At 42.4% G+C, this 15648-nt stretch overlaps 1 protein-coding gene across 6 annotated transcripts in view; it reads right to left on the bottom strand.

Annotated features, from left to right (window-relative positions):
- LOC135547286 (tensin-1-like) overlaps positions 1-15648 on the bottom strand; it is a 293490-nt gene that overhangs the window by 148714 nt on the left and 129128 nt on the right. For all 6 annotated transcript variants that reach the window (XM_064976121.1, XM_064976124.1, XM_064976126.1 and 3 more), the window contains exon 3: positions 6735-6772. In XM_064976121.1, coding sequence (XP_064832193.1) covers positions 6735-6772 — 38 coding nt within the window. The remainder of the gene's footprint in view (positions 1-6734; positions 6773-15648) is intronic.

The raw sequence follows: 15648 nt of genomic DNA, 5'->3' as shown, positions 1-15648 counted from the left end.
GAACAGATCTCTCAACTTGCTGATCTTGTGGCAAAGACCCAATGCATTCACAAAATATTTTCCCTTCTCCTTTCTGCTCTTCACCAGCTCGCAGGCCCGCCCATATCCCACATGGATAGCAACTTCCACACCCATTTCCTGGGTATCACGTTTTCTCTGCAGTCTCAATCATACAAAAGGAAGGAAGTTCTCAGCGCTGTTCCTCGAAGGATTCCACCAACAGCTTTTGGACTTGAAGGCATGGGCACACACTCGAAGCGAGATGGGGGTCGACCCAGTTGAGTTGTTCGACTGTTTGTCTTTCAACTCACTGTTACCTAAGAGGAATGAAGACTTATTACAATGGTACATAATATCTCTCCGCTGATATGGTCTTTGTCTGAGGAGAGAGTACAGATGTAGGATCTGAATTTGATCTCCCTGTTGCAGGAGAACTTTCCTGCAATGCAAAACCTTTTAAACCTGTGGTGTATTTTAGGTTTAAAACTGCTTATGAAAAATGTATCAACTCCTACAAAAATGTCCATTAATTATAATCCACATAATAATTGCTGCAGGATTATTTTCCTTCTGTAGCAAACTGGCTCAAATTAAGATCCTAGTTCTGTACAGTATTGTCTGCAGTGTGAATAAACACACCATGAGATGAGGAAAAAGGCCCTGCTTCTAAAACCATTGTTTTCATGTGTTACCGACTAACATAGATCATTTTGATTTGATGTGGGGGGTGTTAAACAGTCAAAGAACACAAGTAGAGAGAGTAGCATGGGTGTGGGGCTGGGGGTTTGAAAATGGGAATGAGACGATGGGATGTGTGAGACTTAGGTCCAAAGCTGTTTCATAGGACTTCTTGGGTTTGGGTGACTAGCACTGAGGAATAAAGAAGAAACAATGTTTTTTTAAACTGAACTTGGAAACTGAAATGGGGGCAGAAGCAGAGAACTAGGGTGGGTCGAAAAGAGGAATGAGAAGCAGAACATCCTCTGGCACATTTCATCTTACGCATTTCTCTTTGCCATTCTAAGCAGAAAAGATACATCCCTCATGCCCATTCTTCTTCCGTGCCAAACTCTTACTCTGGCCAAAATCTAAGATAATGAAAAAGCTTCCCTCGTCCTCTGCAACAACGACACAGCTTTCCAATTACCCTCTGCGCGATAAATCAGCCTCCAATGGCAGAGTATCGTGTCTGAGGTAAGACACTGGAACAGGAGAGGAGCGAGCACATGCCAAATGATCTTGACAGCTGCCGTTACAGGAGGTAAGTAAGAGCAAGCAAGACGGAACAAGAGATTAAGGAAGGACAAGACAGACTCTTCTGGGGTCGTGTTCCGAAAACTTACCTCAGAGAGGATGAGATACTCCAACTAAATACTGGTGGGGCCTGAATCTAAATGTACTGTACGTATGTATATATTTTAGGACACCCTCAGCCTCACCCTGCTAAAATATACACTGCACTGATTCACTTGAAGGAGCTCCTACTAATTTGGGGTGTTTTCTTACTCAACATTTTTCGATATATCAACTGAAAACACAGGGGCTATCTAGATTTATACATGTACCAAGCTTTGTCAGCAGAGGAAGTTCGCTGGCAGTGAAGTTGAGACAGCTAGACACAGACATATAAATCAGACTTCTGTTCCCTTCAGGTGAGTAGAAAGCTGGGCCAGCTAAAGCAACCAAACCACCATATCAAAGACATGTCTCTGAGCTTACGTGTATATACAGGTGCCTGGATTTGTCAAAAAGGTAGAGACAGTAAATAAAGAGAAAATAACGGACAGTCATTGTTCTCATGCCAATTAGTGTTTAAAAAAAAATTAAATTACCACCAAAACAGAGAAAAATGCTGAATAGAACCATCATGCTATTATAAATACAGATCTGAATCATGAAATTGGAAAAGATTCAGAAATAGTCTTCGTGTTTTTTCTCTCTCCCCTTTGACTCACAATGGAAAAAGCATGTGGACAGCACATGGCAACTGCAAATGTTTGGGCCAAACCAACTGGGTTTCAGTCATTGATGTACTGTATGTTCAACTCTGGGCCACACCTAGCCATGACAAAGGTTCCATGTCATCATGAGACTACACCGAGATCTAGACTCCAAGGATTACACACAAGATGACTCCAGTTGATATTTTTGGGGGGCTAAAGACGGGCTATTGCGTATTCTGGCAAAGCACTGTCTTCTGTGTCCACAACTGAACATTGAATGCTGAAGTTGACCAATGGTAGTTCCAGTAGCAAGAGGAGGGGAGTGTTATTGACTATAACAACACAAAAAGCTTGATACATGGTGGGAGCATTCGGCTAACACCACAGTCATCCAAGCTACCACTACATTTAGCTAAACAAGGTGCCTGAACTGCAGCTCGTCCAGTGGCAAAAACAATAAACAACATGGCCATAACTCTCTCATTATCAGCGGGTAATATAATTAAACTAGCTCTCGGGCCGGGACCTATCTGGCCAAGGGAAACGGAGCGAGGAGTAGCAAAAACAGCCTTCCAAAAGTGCCCAAAATGGCTGTCCAGTCCAAACAAAAACATGCTTTTCTTTTGAGGTTAAAAATACAGAGATGGATGGTGAGGGAATTTGTATGGGAGGCAGGAGAAAATGAAAACATACTTCATCACTGTGGAAGGAAGAAAGAAAGAAAGAAAGAAAGAATAGGTAGGGGTTAAGTAGATAGGAGGTAGGTTGGTAACCTAGCCTAGCAGGTAGCCTAGCAGTTAAGAGCGTTGGGCCAGTAACTAAAAGGTTGCTCGTTCAAATCCCAAAGACAATAATCTGGCGATGTGCCCTTGAGCAAGGAACTTAACCCTAATTGCTCCTGTAAGTCGCTATGGATAAGAGCGTCTGCTAAAATGTAGGAGGGGTGATCAGTTAGTGTGTATTTGTGTTCTCGCACTCTGCTTTCTCAGTCCTGCCTACTCATTTCCTTCCAAAAACACACTTTATGCCAGTAGCTGTATCTCTGGCCTGGTTGGTACTCCTTTCAATCCAGACTAACTCCTATGAAGGTCTACAATGTTCTCTGGAAATTGGCTCAACTTCAAATAATGCAACAAGTAATTTAATTGCCAGAGCATTTTGGCAAGGACTATAGTCAACTGACAACATGTTTGGCGAAGGAAAAAATGGAGTGGCAGAATCAGACTTGAATCATGAATGTTTGTTCAAAGAACAATTATTTTGCCATGGCTTATGTACAGTATGCAGACTGCTACTACACACAGCTCCATTTAGATTTGTTCTCAGGCTTTTAAAATCCTCTTTTCTTGCACATGGCCCATCTTGTAAAATCAAACTGACAATCGAAACATTTAAAGAGGAAGGATTTAGCCAGGCAGTGACTGATTCCACAAACAGTAATTAAGTCTGACGACTCTGGCTGGATATAAGACCCTTTGAGTTTCTAATCTACACACATTTCTCTGGCACGTCCGATAGCGGTTCCCTCTAACATTTCTGGCCCCCGCCAATGGCCGCCTAATGCTTTTTATGAACCTCCTGTCTGGGTATGGACGGAGTAATACCCTCAACCCTACTCAACCCCACCCAGCGGAAAAAAAAGAAAACTTCACACAAAATGTTTTCATCTGCTTCCCATTTGGTTGTGTGATAACGTTATTATGACCCTCGTAGAAACGTTTAGGCGAGTCGATAATTGTTCGTTGGATACACACTCTCGCCACAGCCTTCCCAATAATGACTCACTTCGGGGGGAAGAGCCTAATGAATAATTGTGCTTTCCCTCTTAACTCCATTCACCTATATTTATGATGCACTGGAGACATACACTTCATTTTGCTCGCCTTTGGAATGAACATCAGGTCCAACCCACAGACTAGCCCCCCTCCAAGGCAGTACCACTGAACCGTTACTGAACAGCTGTATTTATGACAGTAGATACAATTACTGATGGTGTCACCTCCGACAACTAGAATCTGTGTTGCGGAGTTGACACGCATCAAGCTGAAATATAAAGATGAAATAAGCAAGAGAGACAGCGACCAAAATAGACACTCTAAAGCTGGTAGTACACCAATCTAGTCTGCCATCAAAACTCCACCAACCAATGAATGCCCCTCCACCCATAAACCCTAGCATAGGGACTTCTGTTGATCACTCCACCTCAGTGCACAACAGCTCAAAAGGTACCATTGACTTCATAGCAGACACCGTCAGTACTCCACATTGCCACTTCATCTACAGCCTGTGGGAAGGGACAGGCCGTATTATGTCTGATTAGGAGCTATGTAGAGGCCCTAGGTTTGACCTTCCTGAACTGTTCTCACAGCGGTGGAGTGGGAGAGTCCCACACAGACTGGCCCTTCCTTTCTGTGGCCCGAAGACCTCCAGAATAGTGTTAACAAGGGAAACATGGAGGTGTGGCGTAAAGGGTAGTGGAAAGGTTCGTTTGTCACTGGTATTTTGCTCGTCCATGACATGACAGCACAGGGCAAACAGCACCTGTACACAGATATAACTTCGCTTCTCCATCTCCTTGGCACCAGACAGCAATATATAGACAAACATCGAAAGTGACACCACACGTTGGTTTGGAAAAAGCTCTGTTTCCCATGGGTAACAGTGGAATGACAATCCTCTCCCACAAGTCCTCATCCCACAAATCTCCATCTGCTGTTTCTGCCTGCTCTATTCATCTTTCCTGCTCTATTCTCCCTTTCCCTGTCTCCAAATGCTTCCGACATACTCACTCGCACACTTTAAATGTACATGCTCTCTCTCTCCCTCTCCCTCTCTCTCTCTCTCTCTCTCTCTCTCTCTCTCTCTCTCTTTGTTTTTAGTAGCGTAGGTTATGCAGGGAGTACGTGTAAGTCTAATCTAAATATGGATGTGGAGATTTATCCCTGTAGCGAGTCAGTGTGGAAACTGTCTCTGCATTAGTGATTTATTACCACCACTTGGATTCCAAAAGTACAAGATCACATATGAATCCAAACGGAGCATGGGGGGCAATGGGACCATCTTAACCTCACTTCTTTGGTTGGAAATGATTAATAATTAACTCAGGTCCTCAGGCCATGCTAGCTTGATTGACCGCTGATAGCGATCAAGCTAGCCTTTATCAAATATCATTCATTACATTAAAAAATGTCATGTCAAGGCTAAAAGTAAATTGCAAGCTGTCAAGGATAATTGCAGAGGGAACATTTCTATGATTAGAGAAAAGGGAGGTTTGTCTATTTTTTTCCATGTTTGCTGATTGGGAGTATTTTGAATCGTACTCGCATCCCAATTAAATGAAGAAAGAGCATCTGCGTCTTCACAAATCAACCTTGGCTTCACAGAATTCCCAAACACATTTCTTCCTAGCAAAGAACTCCAACAACAACACCAACAAGAGAGAACACTATTTCATCTAATGTTATTTCAGGCTTTATACAGTATGCCACCCCGCCCCCCACCCCCCCACCCCCCAACTCATCATATTGGTTTCAATCTTATTATTAACAGATCAGTCGTGGGGTCATGAATGTGAAAACAGGACGTGTGTGCATTTGTTGCGGGGAGTGTTGATTGAAATACAGTTTGTTGTCATTTTAAGAACCATCAGACCGTGGAGATAAGAGGTCACATGGGCTGGTCATTACTCACTGCTTCAGAACTTTCCCTCAAAACAATGGGTGGCTATTTATTTACTTACGTATTTAATCATTTATCTGAGTTGGTCAAAACTGTATGCTAGACAACCTTGGTAGAGCATGTGGGGAGTATGCATTGTGGTGCTCGTGAATGTTATTTATTTTTCGACTTCAGACAAACATTTTTTTAATTTTTAACATTGACAATCATCCACCAGATGCATTGCGCTTTAGCTTGTGCTAATTTGTCTTCACCACTCCTATGAGACTGACTGGTAAACCATTGGCACCCTTTGCCCCCCTTGCCAAGCCGCTTTGCACCCCTGGTATTTCCTGTCAGTCCGAGCTGGAGTAGGGTGGTGGGTAGAGCTGGCAGCTCCGGACCATTTCAGTAATGGCTGCCAGATGAAGGGCGGTGATGTATGGTCTGGGTGTGTGCGTGCATGTGTGTGCGTGTGTGTGTGTGTGTGTGTGTGTGTGTGTGTGTGTGCGCATTGAGGAGGGTGGGTGCTATAAGTCTAAAGTCTCCACACCCAGCCCTCCCTCCCTCCCTGCCTTTCTCTTTCCTCCACTCTGTCCGATCTTCTTCTATGTGCCCCTGCTTCAACAACCAAAAAGTCCATCATCAGTAGACAATGCAGCGAGGGCTTCATTTTTAGAAGGGGGTGATCTCGAACATGCAAGGGTTCAGCCAAATCAAACACATGCTGGGACAGCTTGGAGTTGTTTTCAGATTCCTCCGATGTTCTGAGTGCAGGAACAGTGTTCCAGGCGGGGCTCCATCCTCCTCATCAACATAACATTTCCTTCTAATAAGCTCTGCTTGGCTTTGGTGGAGAGAGAGAGAGAGAGTAGAGCTCACCAGAGCACTAAGCGCCAACAGAGGATAATAGTCTTTGTACAGTTACACTTGGAATGTTCTGTCACAATGCCTACATAAGGCTGTCGTGCACTTGAAATAGAGATGGGATGTGATGGCATAAGTCGGAATGACAGTTTATGACAACCTACAGTACATCTAAAAGCCGTAGCTGTCTAACAAGACTGCCTTCCTATTGTGTTGAAATGTCTATGTGTGCATTGCCTGGAAGATGAGAAAAGCTGTTGCTCTTACCTTTATTTCACATTTCTTGTGGCAAGTCAGCCGGCACACTAGGAGACAGGGAAAAAACAGAAGTTTACAGTTAGTTTACATTTCCTAGAAATTCAAACATACATTTCTGAGAAATTAAATGTAAACATTGCTGAGCGTAATGAAACGTGACATTGAGTAAATTAAAAGAGAGTATTGGAATGCTAGGTCCTCGTCCAAGTTCCTCAACATGTTTACTCAAATATTATTGGCTGTTAAAGACTGATGCTGCCCAGTACTGGGGTCTGAGGTTTGGTGCTCTTGGGCTTTTGGCCTTGTATCAGAGACATGGGTCATATACTGTGAATGGGGTCTTAGGTGTCTTGGGTCTACACATCATTCCACCTTACTCAGCTTTGAGTGGTTGATATAAGAGAAAACCTCAAGCGCAGAAAGACCGGAAGGGTTATTTTGGAGTGTAAAACCAACGTATGACTATAAGTTTAAGAGTTCAAAAGGAATTGGAAGAGGTAGTGAAAATAGGCATGCAAGTACAAGTGCAAATGAAAGTTGACAAAATGATGAGGGAGTGGGAAGATGAGTTACCCAAAAGACAGTATGTTAGGCGGGATTCTCACAACAGTGGCCTGCTAGCCTCTCTTTCTCTCCCTCATTCCCTCCCTCCTTCCCTCTCTGTGAATCCCTGCTATTTCTACAAATGGGGGGGGATCAACAGGGAAAAGCACCCGGCCCAGCAGGTCATAAATTGTCAGCCACAGATGATCCCCTCAAAGGTTTGAAAATCAAAAGGCCGTTCAGTGGGCTCAAGCGGACGCTTTCCAACTCAAGTATGAAAAGTCTATGTTTTCCCTGGAACCTCACCACACCTTATGTAACATGTGATTCTTCCTGAATCTCGCCGCAAGCCACATTTTTACATGTGAGTGTAATATTTACTATGATTAGCCTTTACAGGGGTAGTTCGGGATGTTGGCAATGAGACCCTTTTCCTACTTCCCCAAAGTCAAATGAATTGGTGGATACCCTTTGTATGTTTCTGCGTGTCGTTTGAAGGAAGTTGCTCACTAGAGTTAGCGCAATGACTGGGAGTCTGATGGAACAGCTAGCATGCACACTTCCAGTCATTGCGCTAACCCTGGTTGGCATTGGCTCGCGAAACTAGCACTAACTTCCTTCATACTAACTGCCTTCAAAATGGTATCCACTAGTTCATCTGACTCTGGGGAACTAGATAAAGGGCCTCATTGCCAAAATCCCGAACTATTCCTTTAAGTCATTGATTTGAAGATTAAAGACGGCCCCTCCCCTCATTGTGTGAGGGGAGGGAGGGGGGCTTCACGGGATGTTTTTGTTAGCATGTGGCCTCCTGTGCTAACCTTGGAGTTGGATTATGGTAAATGTGCAGGGCCTGGAGAGAGTTGTGCAGGGCCTGGAGAAATTAGTATAGCTAGTCTAATTTGAAGTATGTGCAGGGCCTGGGGGTCTGAGAGCTGAGATGCTTGTCTGGGTTTGGTTCTAACCACAGGGGGAGAATCATCCAAGCTGGAAAGAGATGCACCACACTCCAAATTACACTAACCATACTAATTTTAGACCATATTATACCATACCAGTGGGTCACGTGTGTACAACATATGACTCACAGGATTACAGTTACCATCAGTGCTCAAGACTGCGGCATTCACTTTATCTTACCTCACAAAAAATACTACGAGATCATTTTTACCTCGCAAGTAAATCTGAATGAATATAAATAGCCCAACCATCTATTTAGTTCATAGAATTGTGTTTATATTTAGGCACGTCAGACTACATTTGCACACGAGGGGGTAACATTTGAGAGCCACTTTGAGTCTTTAATTAAAGGCCTTATTGGGAGGAGTGTGGCAGAGTGAAAACCAACACCATGATGCTCCAACCCAGAGGAGACGCTGGTTCCCAGGGTCCAGCACAATGGACTTATTTTATCCAGTCAAAGAGCACGGCACTGTTTAAATACTAAAAGTAATTCACCTTTACGCGTCGGTAAGAACAACTCCATTTACATGTGACTATATTCTTGATATAGCGCGGCCTCTTGTGCCTTATTGCTGAAGTATAGCACACAAGAGATTGAGCAAGAGCTCAACTCATGTACTACCAAAAAGAGAAAACACTACACTATATTTGTCTCTGGAATACCACCAATCTATGCTCCTCCTACCTCATCATCTCCTACCTCATCACACGGTGCAGATGACCAGCTCTGTGCCCAGCACGTGATCCCTGAGTAAGCATAGTCCCCTGGGGAAGAGTGAAAGACAGCGAGGGGAGGACTTCCATATTGGGTGTGAAGGTGGCCAGCTCAGAAGGGCCCGGTCAGGCTTTTGCCTTGTTAGGAAGTTAGAGCTCTGCAGTGTAAACAGGGGAGAATTAAAGAAAGAAGGGGAACGAAGAACGAAGGAGAGGGTTAAGCAGGGATGAAGATGAGGGATAGAGTTGTGGGTAGAGAGGAGAGGCCCGAGTAGAGGAGATACATTGAGATATGATAGGCTAGAAAAGGAGAGGGGGCAGTGGAGAAGACAAGGGAAGGATGGATTAGAAAAGGTCACAGAGACGGAGGTCCAACACCAGGGAGATGAAAGAAAATAGTGACTAGCAAAGAAAGAAGGGGAGAAAGTGAAAGAAAATGCGAGAATACGCAAGAAAATAAAGAAATGGGGGGAGAGGATGGATATAGGATAACCGTTAGCAAGCAATGGGAGTTGGGTGTTGGTCCACATGGAAGAGATGATGAGGAGCATTGAGGGGCTGGTTCCTATCTGACTCATGGCTTGAGGAATGCTCTTTAGGAGGGAAGGAGGGAGGGAATGGGGCTAGGGCTATTTCCTCACCCGGGTCCTTTGTAATGGGTCAGGACTCCCAAAGGGATGGGCTAAGCCCGGCTAGAGAGAGAGAGAGAGAGAAGAGAAGAGAGAGAGAGAGAGAGAGAGAGCGAGCGAGCACAATCAAGAGAGCAGGGCTGGGCTATTTCCTCTCTCATACACACACACAGACGCTAGAGGGCACATACAATACACACACACACAGTCCTTTTCTCACACTTACAGTACTTATACACATATGAACTAAACACACACACCATGTACCATGCACACTTTGCACAAGATTACTTTGACCTTTAATACTTAGGCCCAAACTATGTGCTTAGCATACCACAGCTACACAAGTTTCCGAACCACCATCCCTCACCGGGGCAGCAGTGTATCTACCAGAGTAAATGTTTACCTCCTGCTGTTTGTGCTGCTAACATGCCGAGTAACCGTACAAACAAACCAGCCACACGCACTGTTGCACTGTTAGCAGTTTATGTAATTTTATCAGTAACTTACTGTATTACTGATAGTATGATACTGTATAAACTGAATACAGTAGACTATTGTAGAATCCACAGTAAAATACGGTACATTTGTCTTACAACACACTGTAAGACCTTTCTGTAATTTCACAGCAAAATGTGTTTTACAGTATTAATGATGATGCATTGTGGGAAAATTGTGTGGGCAGGGAAATAGGTGTTTGTTGGTGTTTGTTGTACCCATGAGTGAGAATGCTGTAACCCCACTGAATACAGTCATACACTGTATCTGAGGAATTCTATAAACCCTTTGAACACTAGTGGGTGCATGGTATTGTTGTGTCACCCTCATGAACATACTTTGAGACGTGCCTCACAGTAGGCTATATGTGTTGCACTCGTTAGTGGGAGTGCTGTACCAATTGCAAGGATACGTGGAAGTAGTTCCCTAACAATTACATGTATACTGTATGGGAAACAGATCAGTGGCAGCAAGTCTGTAACCTTTGATGGTTGAGTGGCACGCCATATCCTTTTGACATGTTTTACCCTGTAGTCACTTTCAGTTTAGAAGCTTTGTTTAGGCATAAAGTGCAAGTTCAAAAAACAACTATCCGTTGGTATGCTGTAATGTATCATTGAATATTCTCTATTAGCAATATCTGATTTTATTATCCAAACAATTAAACAATAATGTATTCTATCACTGTTTGCGGTATATATTTAATGCAGCATACTGTAAATGATGGTGCATTGTAGAAAAACAATATTGTGGCAGGAGAAAGAATCGCTGTCTCCGCTCTCTCCACTGGCTTCCAGTTGAAGCTCGCATCCGCTACAAGACCATGGTGCTTGCCTACGGAGCTGTGAGGGGAACGGCACCGCAGTACCTCCAGGCTCTGATCAGGCCCTACACCCAAACAAGGGCACTGCGTTCATCCACCTCTGGCCTGCTCGCCTCCCTACCACTGAGGAAGTACAGTTCCCGCTCAGCCCAGTCAAAACTGTTCGCTGCTCTGGCCCCCCAATGGTGGAACAAACTCCCTCACGACGCCAGGACAGCGGAGTCAATCACCACCTTCCGGAGACACCTGAAACCCCACCTCTTCAAGGAATACCTAGGATAGGATAAGTAATCATTCTCACCCCCCTTAAATGATTTAGATGCACTATTGTAAAGTGGCTGTTCCACTGGATGTCAGAAGGTGAATTCACCAATTTGTAAGTCGCTCTGGATAAGAGCGTCTGCTAAATGACTTAAATGTAAATGTAAATGATTTAAAGGCTTGCCTTGTAAGTAGCCATATTTGTTGTACCTGTTAGTGAGAGTACTGTACCAGTTTAAAGGGATAGTTTAGGATTATGGCCTTTTATCTACTTCCCCAGAGTCAGATAAACTTGTGGATACCATTTTTATGTCACTGTGTCCAGCATGAAGGAAGTTAGAGGTAGTTTCGCATAGTGTTTGGAAACCAAGGCTTTCTGAAGGCTTCAACACATCTACCAAATTATGCCAGAAAACGGTTCATTACTCAGAGCTTCATTATCTGTTCACAATGCATATCTGCCAGTCAGCAATAAATAGCAGCGTGTGATTATCAGATATTTAAAAAAAAAAATAATAATAATTGCAACTGCTTTCATCAAAATTCTTTGGCGCTGCAGTAAATCATCAGCTTTATTCATCTATAATCAGTTGGAATACCAAGATTACTTTCAAGGTTGAAGTAATCTTGTGCAATATGTGTGTGTGTATTTAATGCTTTACTAGTTGTTGTTTTTTAAATGGAATCTATGGCATTATTTAGGATGCTTAAGACAGAAGCTTATACTATACTAAATAAAATAAATTATTTGAACAGCACAGAACGTGTGGTTTAACATAAAACAATTTCAATGGGATTGGACCTCATACCCTCACATTCCTGAATGTTCCATAGTGTCCTACTCTACCTGCTAAGCTACTGGTCAGGTAAAACAACATGTACAAAATCCTGTCCAGGAGAGGTCGAAGTCTGAAAGAAGCTGGGAATCGAAGAAAGCACCGAAACCACGGCAAAACCAGTGGGATCTCAGAAAAAAAACACAAAAGGAAATGAAGATTCGGTCGTTACGGATTAAGTACTTCTGATAAAGTGATACAGACATCGGCACACTGTTTCGAAGTTAGCTGCTTAGCTATTTCAAAGCATACCTTGGAGCTCCGGTATCAAATATAACATCACTAGTTTCACAATCCAATGCTAACTAGCTTTAGCAGAATGATTGGAAGTCTATGGGTATCTGCTAGCATGTTTTGTCTAGCCCATGGTATTCGGTCTGATATACAACAGCGATCAGCCAATCAGCATTCAGAGCTCGAACCACCCAGTTTATAATGTAAATTATATTACAGTAATTTTGGGTACCATAAAATTGATTACCATAACATGGATTAGAATAACTGTACTGTAAAATGAATTGCAGTAACTTACTGGAAAATATCTGTTTTCAGTGTGACTAACTGGGGTGACAGGTGAGTGTGATGGGGTGTGATGGAAGCGTGTGTGTATTTGTATGTGTGTGTGTGTGTGTGCGCGTTACGAGGTCTTAGCTAAGCCTAATAATAACCATACCACACCATACCTGCACAAATGTTTTGTAACTTTATTAGGGCAATATCAAAAGTAGGCATAAGTCAGGTCATTGTTTATAGGGAAAATACGAATGGGTTATTAAATTGCGGCATTAAAATAAGTTGTGCATCGCGCCCGTGGAAAAACAGACCCAAATAGACCAGTGCCGGTTCGGATACGAGAGACCCGTTGAGATCCGAGAGTAGAAACAGACAGAGAAAGAAACCTCTGACCGAGCGCTGTCAGCGCCATCAATAAACGAGCGATATTGGCCAAATGATCCACAGTTCCTTGTGCTTAAAAACTGCCTAAAACAAATGACAAAAATATATTTATTACATAGTTTTGATGTGTAGCATATTCAAAACTTTATAGCCTATTGTTTTATTTTTTTACTTTTCAAAAATAATATTTGTCCACCTCATGGTTCAGCTGTCAAGAGATATGAGCACTAAATGCATCAGGGCAGTTCATTCATATACAGTATGCCTATGGGCCTAGGCATGCACTATATGATATCAATATTTAAAATATAAATACAAAGGAAGAGAAGCTTAGGCCTAGAGAGACCGAGAGAAAGATAGAGATGTGCCGGACACATTTCCTGACACCGACATGCATTTCTTTATACTACTTCTTTACAGATATAGGTGTACAGAAAGAGGATAATTCCTTCATTTTCGATCAGTTTTTTTTTAAACATAAAGATAAGAATTATAACATTCTCCCTCACCTCAAGTTCAACTGTCGGAGTCATTTGTAAAGCTGGTGCGCACTGCCTTCATAGGCCTGCAAAGCTACGCCTAACAATAGCCATAAGACAATAAAGTTTCTTAACTTTATTAGGGTAATATCAAAAGCAGGCCTAAGTCAAATCACTGTTTATAGGGAAAATACAAACAGGTTATTATACACTGAGTGTACAAAACATTAAGGATACCTTCCTAATATTGAGTTGCAACCCCCCCCCCCTTGTCCTAAGAACCGCCTCAATCCATCGGGCATTGACTCCACAAGGTGTCGAAAGCGTTCCACAGGTATGCTGGCCCATGTTGACTCCAATGCTTCCGACAGTTGTGTCAAGTTGACTGGATGCAGTGGTGGAAAAATACCCATGTGTCATACTTGAGTAAAAGTAAAGTTACCTTAAAATTAACTGAAAACGAATCAAGTAAAAGTGAAAGTCATCCAACAAAATACTACTTGAGTAAAAGTCTAAAAGTATTTGGTTTTAAATATACTTAAGTATCAAAAGTAAATGTAGTTGCTCAAATATACTTAAGTATCAAAAGTAAAAGTATAAATCATTTCACATTCTTTACATTAAGCAAACCAGACGGCACGATTTTCTTGTTTATTTCATTTACGGATAGCCAGGGGCACACTCCAACACTCAGACATAATTGACAAATTAAGCATTTTGTGTTTAGTGAGTCCGTCAGACCAGAGGCAGTAGGGATGACCGAGGATGTTCTCTTGAGAAGTGCGTGTTTTGGACTGTTTTCCTGTCATGCTAAGCATTCAAAAGTATTTTTGGGTGTCAGGGAAAATGTATGTATGTATGTAAAACGTACATTATTTTCCTTAGGAATGTAGTGAAATAAAAGTAAAAGTTGTCAAAAATAGAAATAGTAAAGTAAAGTACAGATACCCCAAAAAACTACTTAAGTAGTACTTTTAAGTATTTTTTACTTAAGTACTTTACACCACTGGCTGGATAGACTTTTGGTGGTGGACCATTCTTGATACACATGAGAAACTTGCCCATTCACACATGAGAAACTTGCCAGTCATACATGTACACAATCCATGTATCAATTGTATCAATTGTCTCAAGGCTTAAAAATCCTTCTTTAACCTGTCTACTCCCCTTCGTCTACACTGATTGAAGTGGATTTAACAAGTGACATCAGGAAGGGATCATAGCTTTCACCTGGATTCACCTGGTCAGTCTATTTCATGGAAAGAGCAGGTGTCCTTAATTGTCACGTGTGCTCCCTTTCCGGCCTCTAGGTCACCAGGCTGCTCGTTATGGCGCACACCTGTCACCATTGTTGCACCTGCGTGTCACTAGACTCACCTGGAATCTATCACCTCCCTGATTACCTTCCCTATATATGTCACTCCCTTTGGATCCTTCCCCGGGCATTATGGTTTCTGTTTCTGTTTCTTGTCTGTGGCTTGTTCGTGTTTCCTGTTTTGTATTATGTTCCATTTATTTTATTAAAACACTCATTCCCTAAACTTGCGTCCCGACTCAGCGCACTCGTTATATTCATGTTTTGTACACAGTGTATTGCAGCTTTAAATTAAGTTTTGCAACTTCTGAAAAATGAATAATAATAATGTATTGCTATTTGTATTATCATAATTATTATTATTGTATTATTAATATCATCATACAGCTTAAAAATACAATTAAATGAACTACATCTAGACCTATCAGAGCAACATAAAAATTTGGCCAACGAAAATGTATCATCAAAATGAAACAAAACAGTTTTTTCATGTGGAAAGACCTACTTTAGATGTGTCACGCCCTGACCTTAGTTATCTTTGTTTTCTTTATTAATTTGGTTACGTCAGGGTGTGACGGTGGTTGGTTTAGTTTTTGTATTGTCTCAGTGTTTTTGTCCTGTATTCGTTAATTAAAAAGAGAATGTATGCTTATCACGCTGCGCCTTGATCTCATCAATATGACGAACGTGACAGAATAACCCACGAAACCAGGACCAAGCAGTGTGAAAAGGAGGAACAGAGCTTAATGGGGAAATGGACCTGGGAAGAGAAATTAGATAGAGCAGGACCCTGGACACAGCCAGGGGAGTATCGCCGTCCTAAGGTGGAGTTAGAGGCAGCGAAAGCGGAGCGGTGATACTACAAGGAGAAATACAGGAGAATAGAAGAACAGCGAGGATACGTGCCAGCGCTCTGCATTTGCAGGGTGAAAATAAACATCCAGCCAGGACGGGTTGTGTCAGCT

The sequence above is a fragment of the Oncorhynchus masou genome, chromosome 10 (genome assembly GCF_036934945.1).
Source record: "Oncorhynchus masou masou isolate Uvic2021 chromosome 10, UVic_Omas_1.1, whole genome shotgun sequence".
Classification (NCBI taxonomy): Eukaryota; Metazoa; Chordata; class Actinopteri; order Salmoniformes; family Salmonidae; genus Oncorhynchus; species Oncorhynchus masou.
Note: the sequence above shows the minus strand (reverse complement) of the source record. Positions and strands in the feature narration are given on the sequence as shown.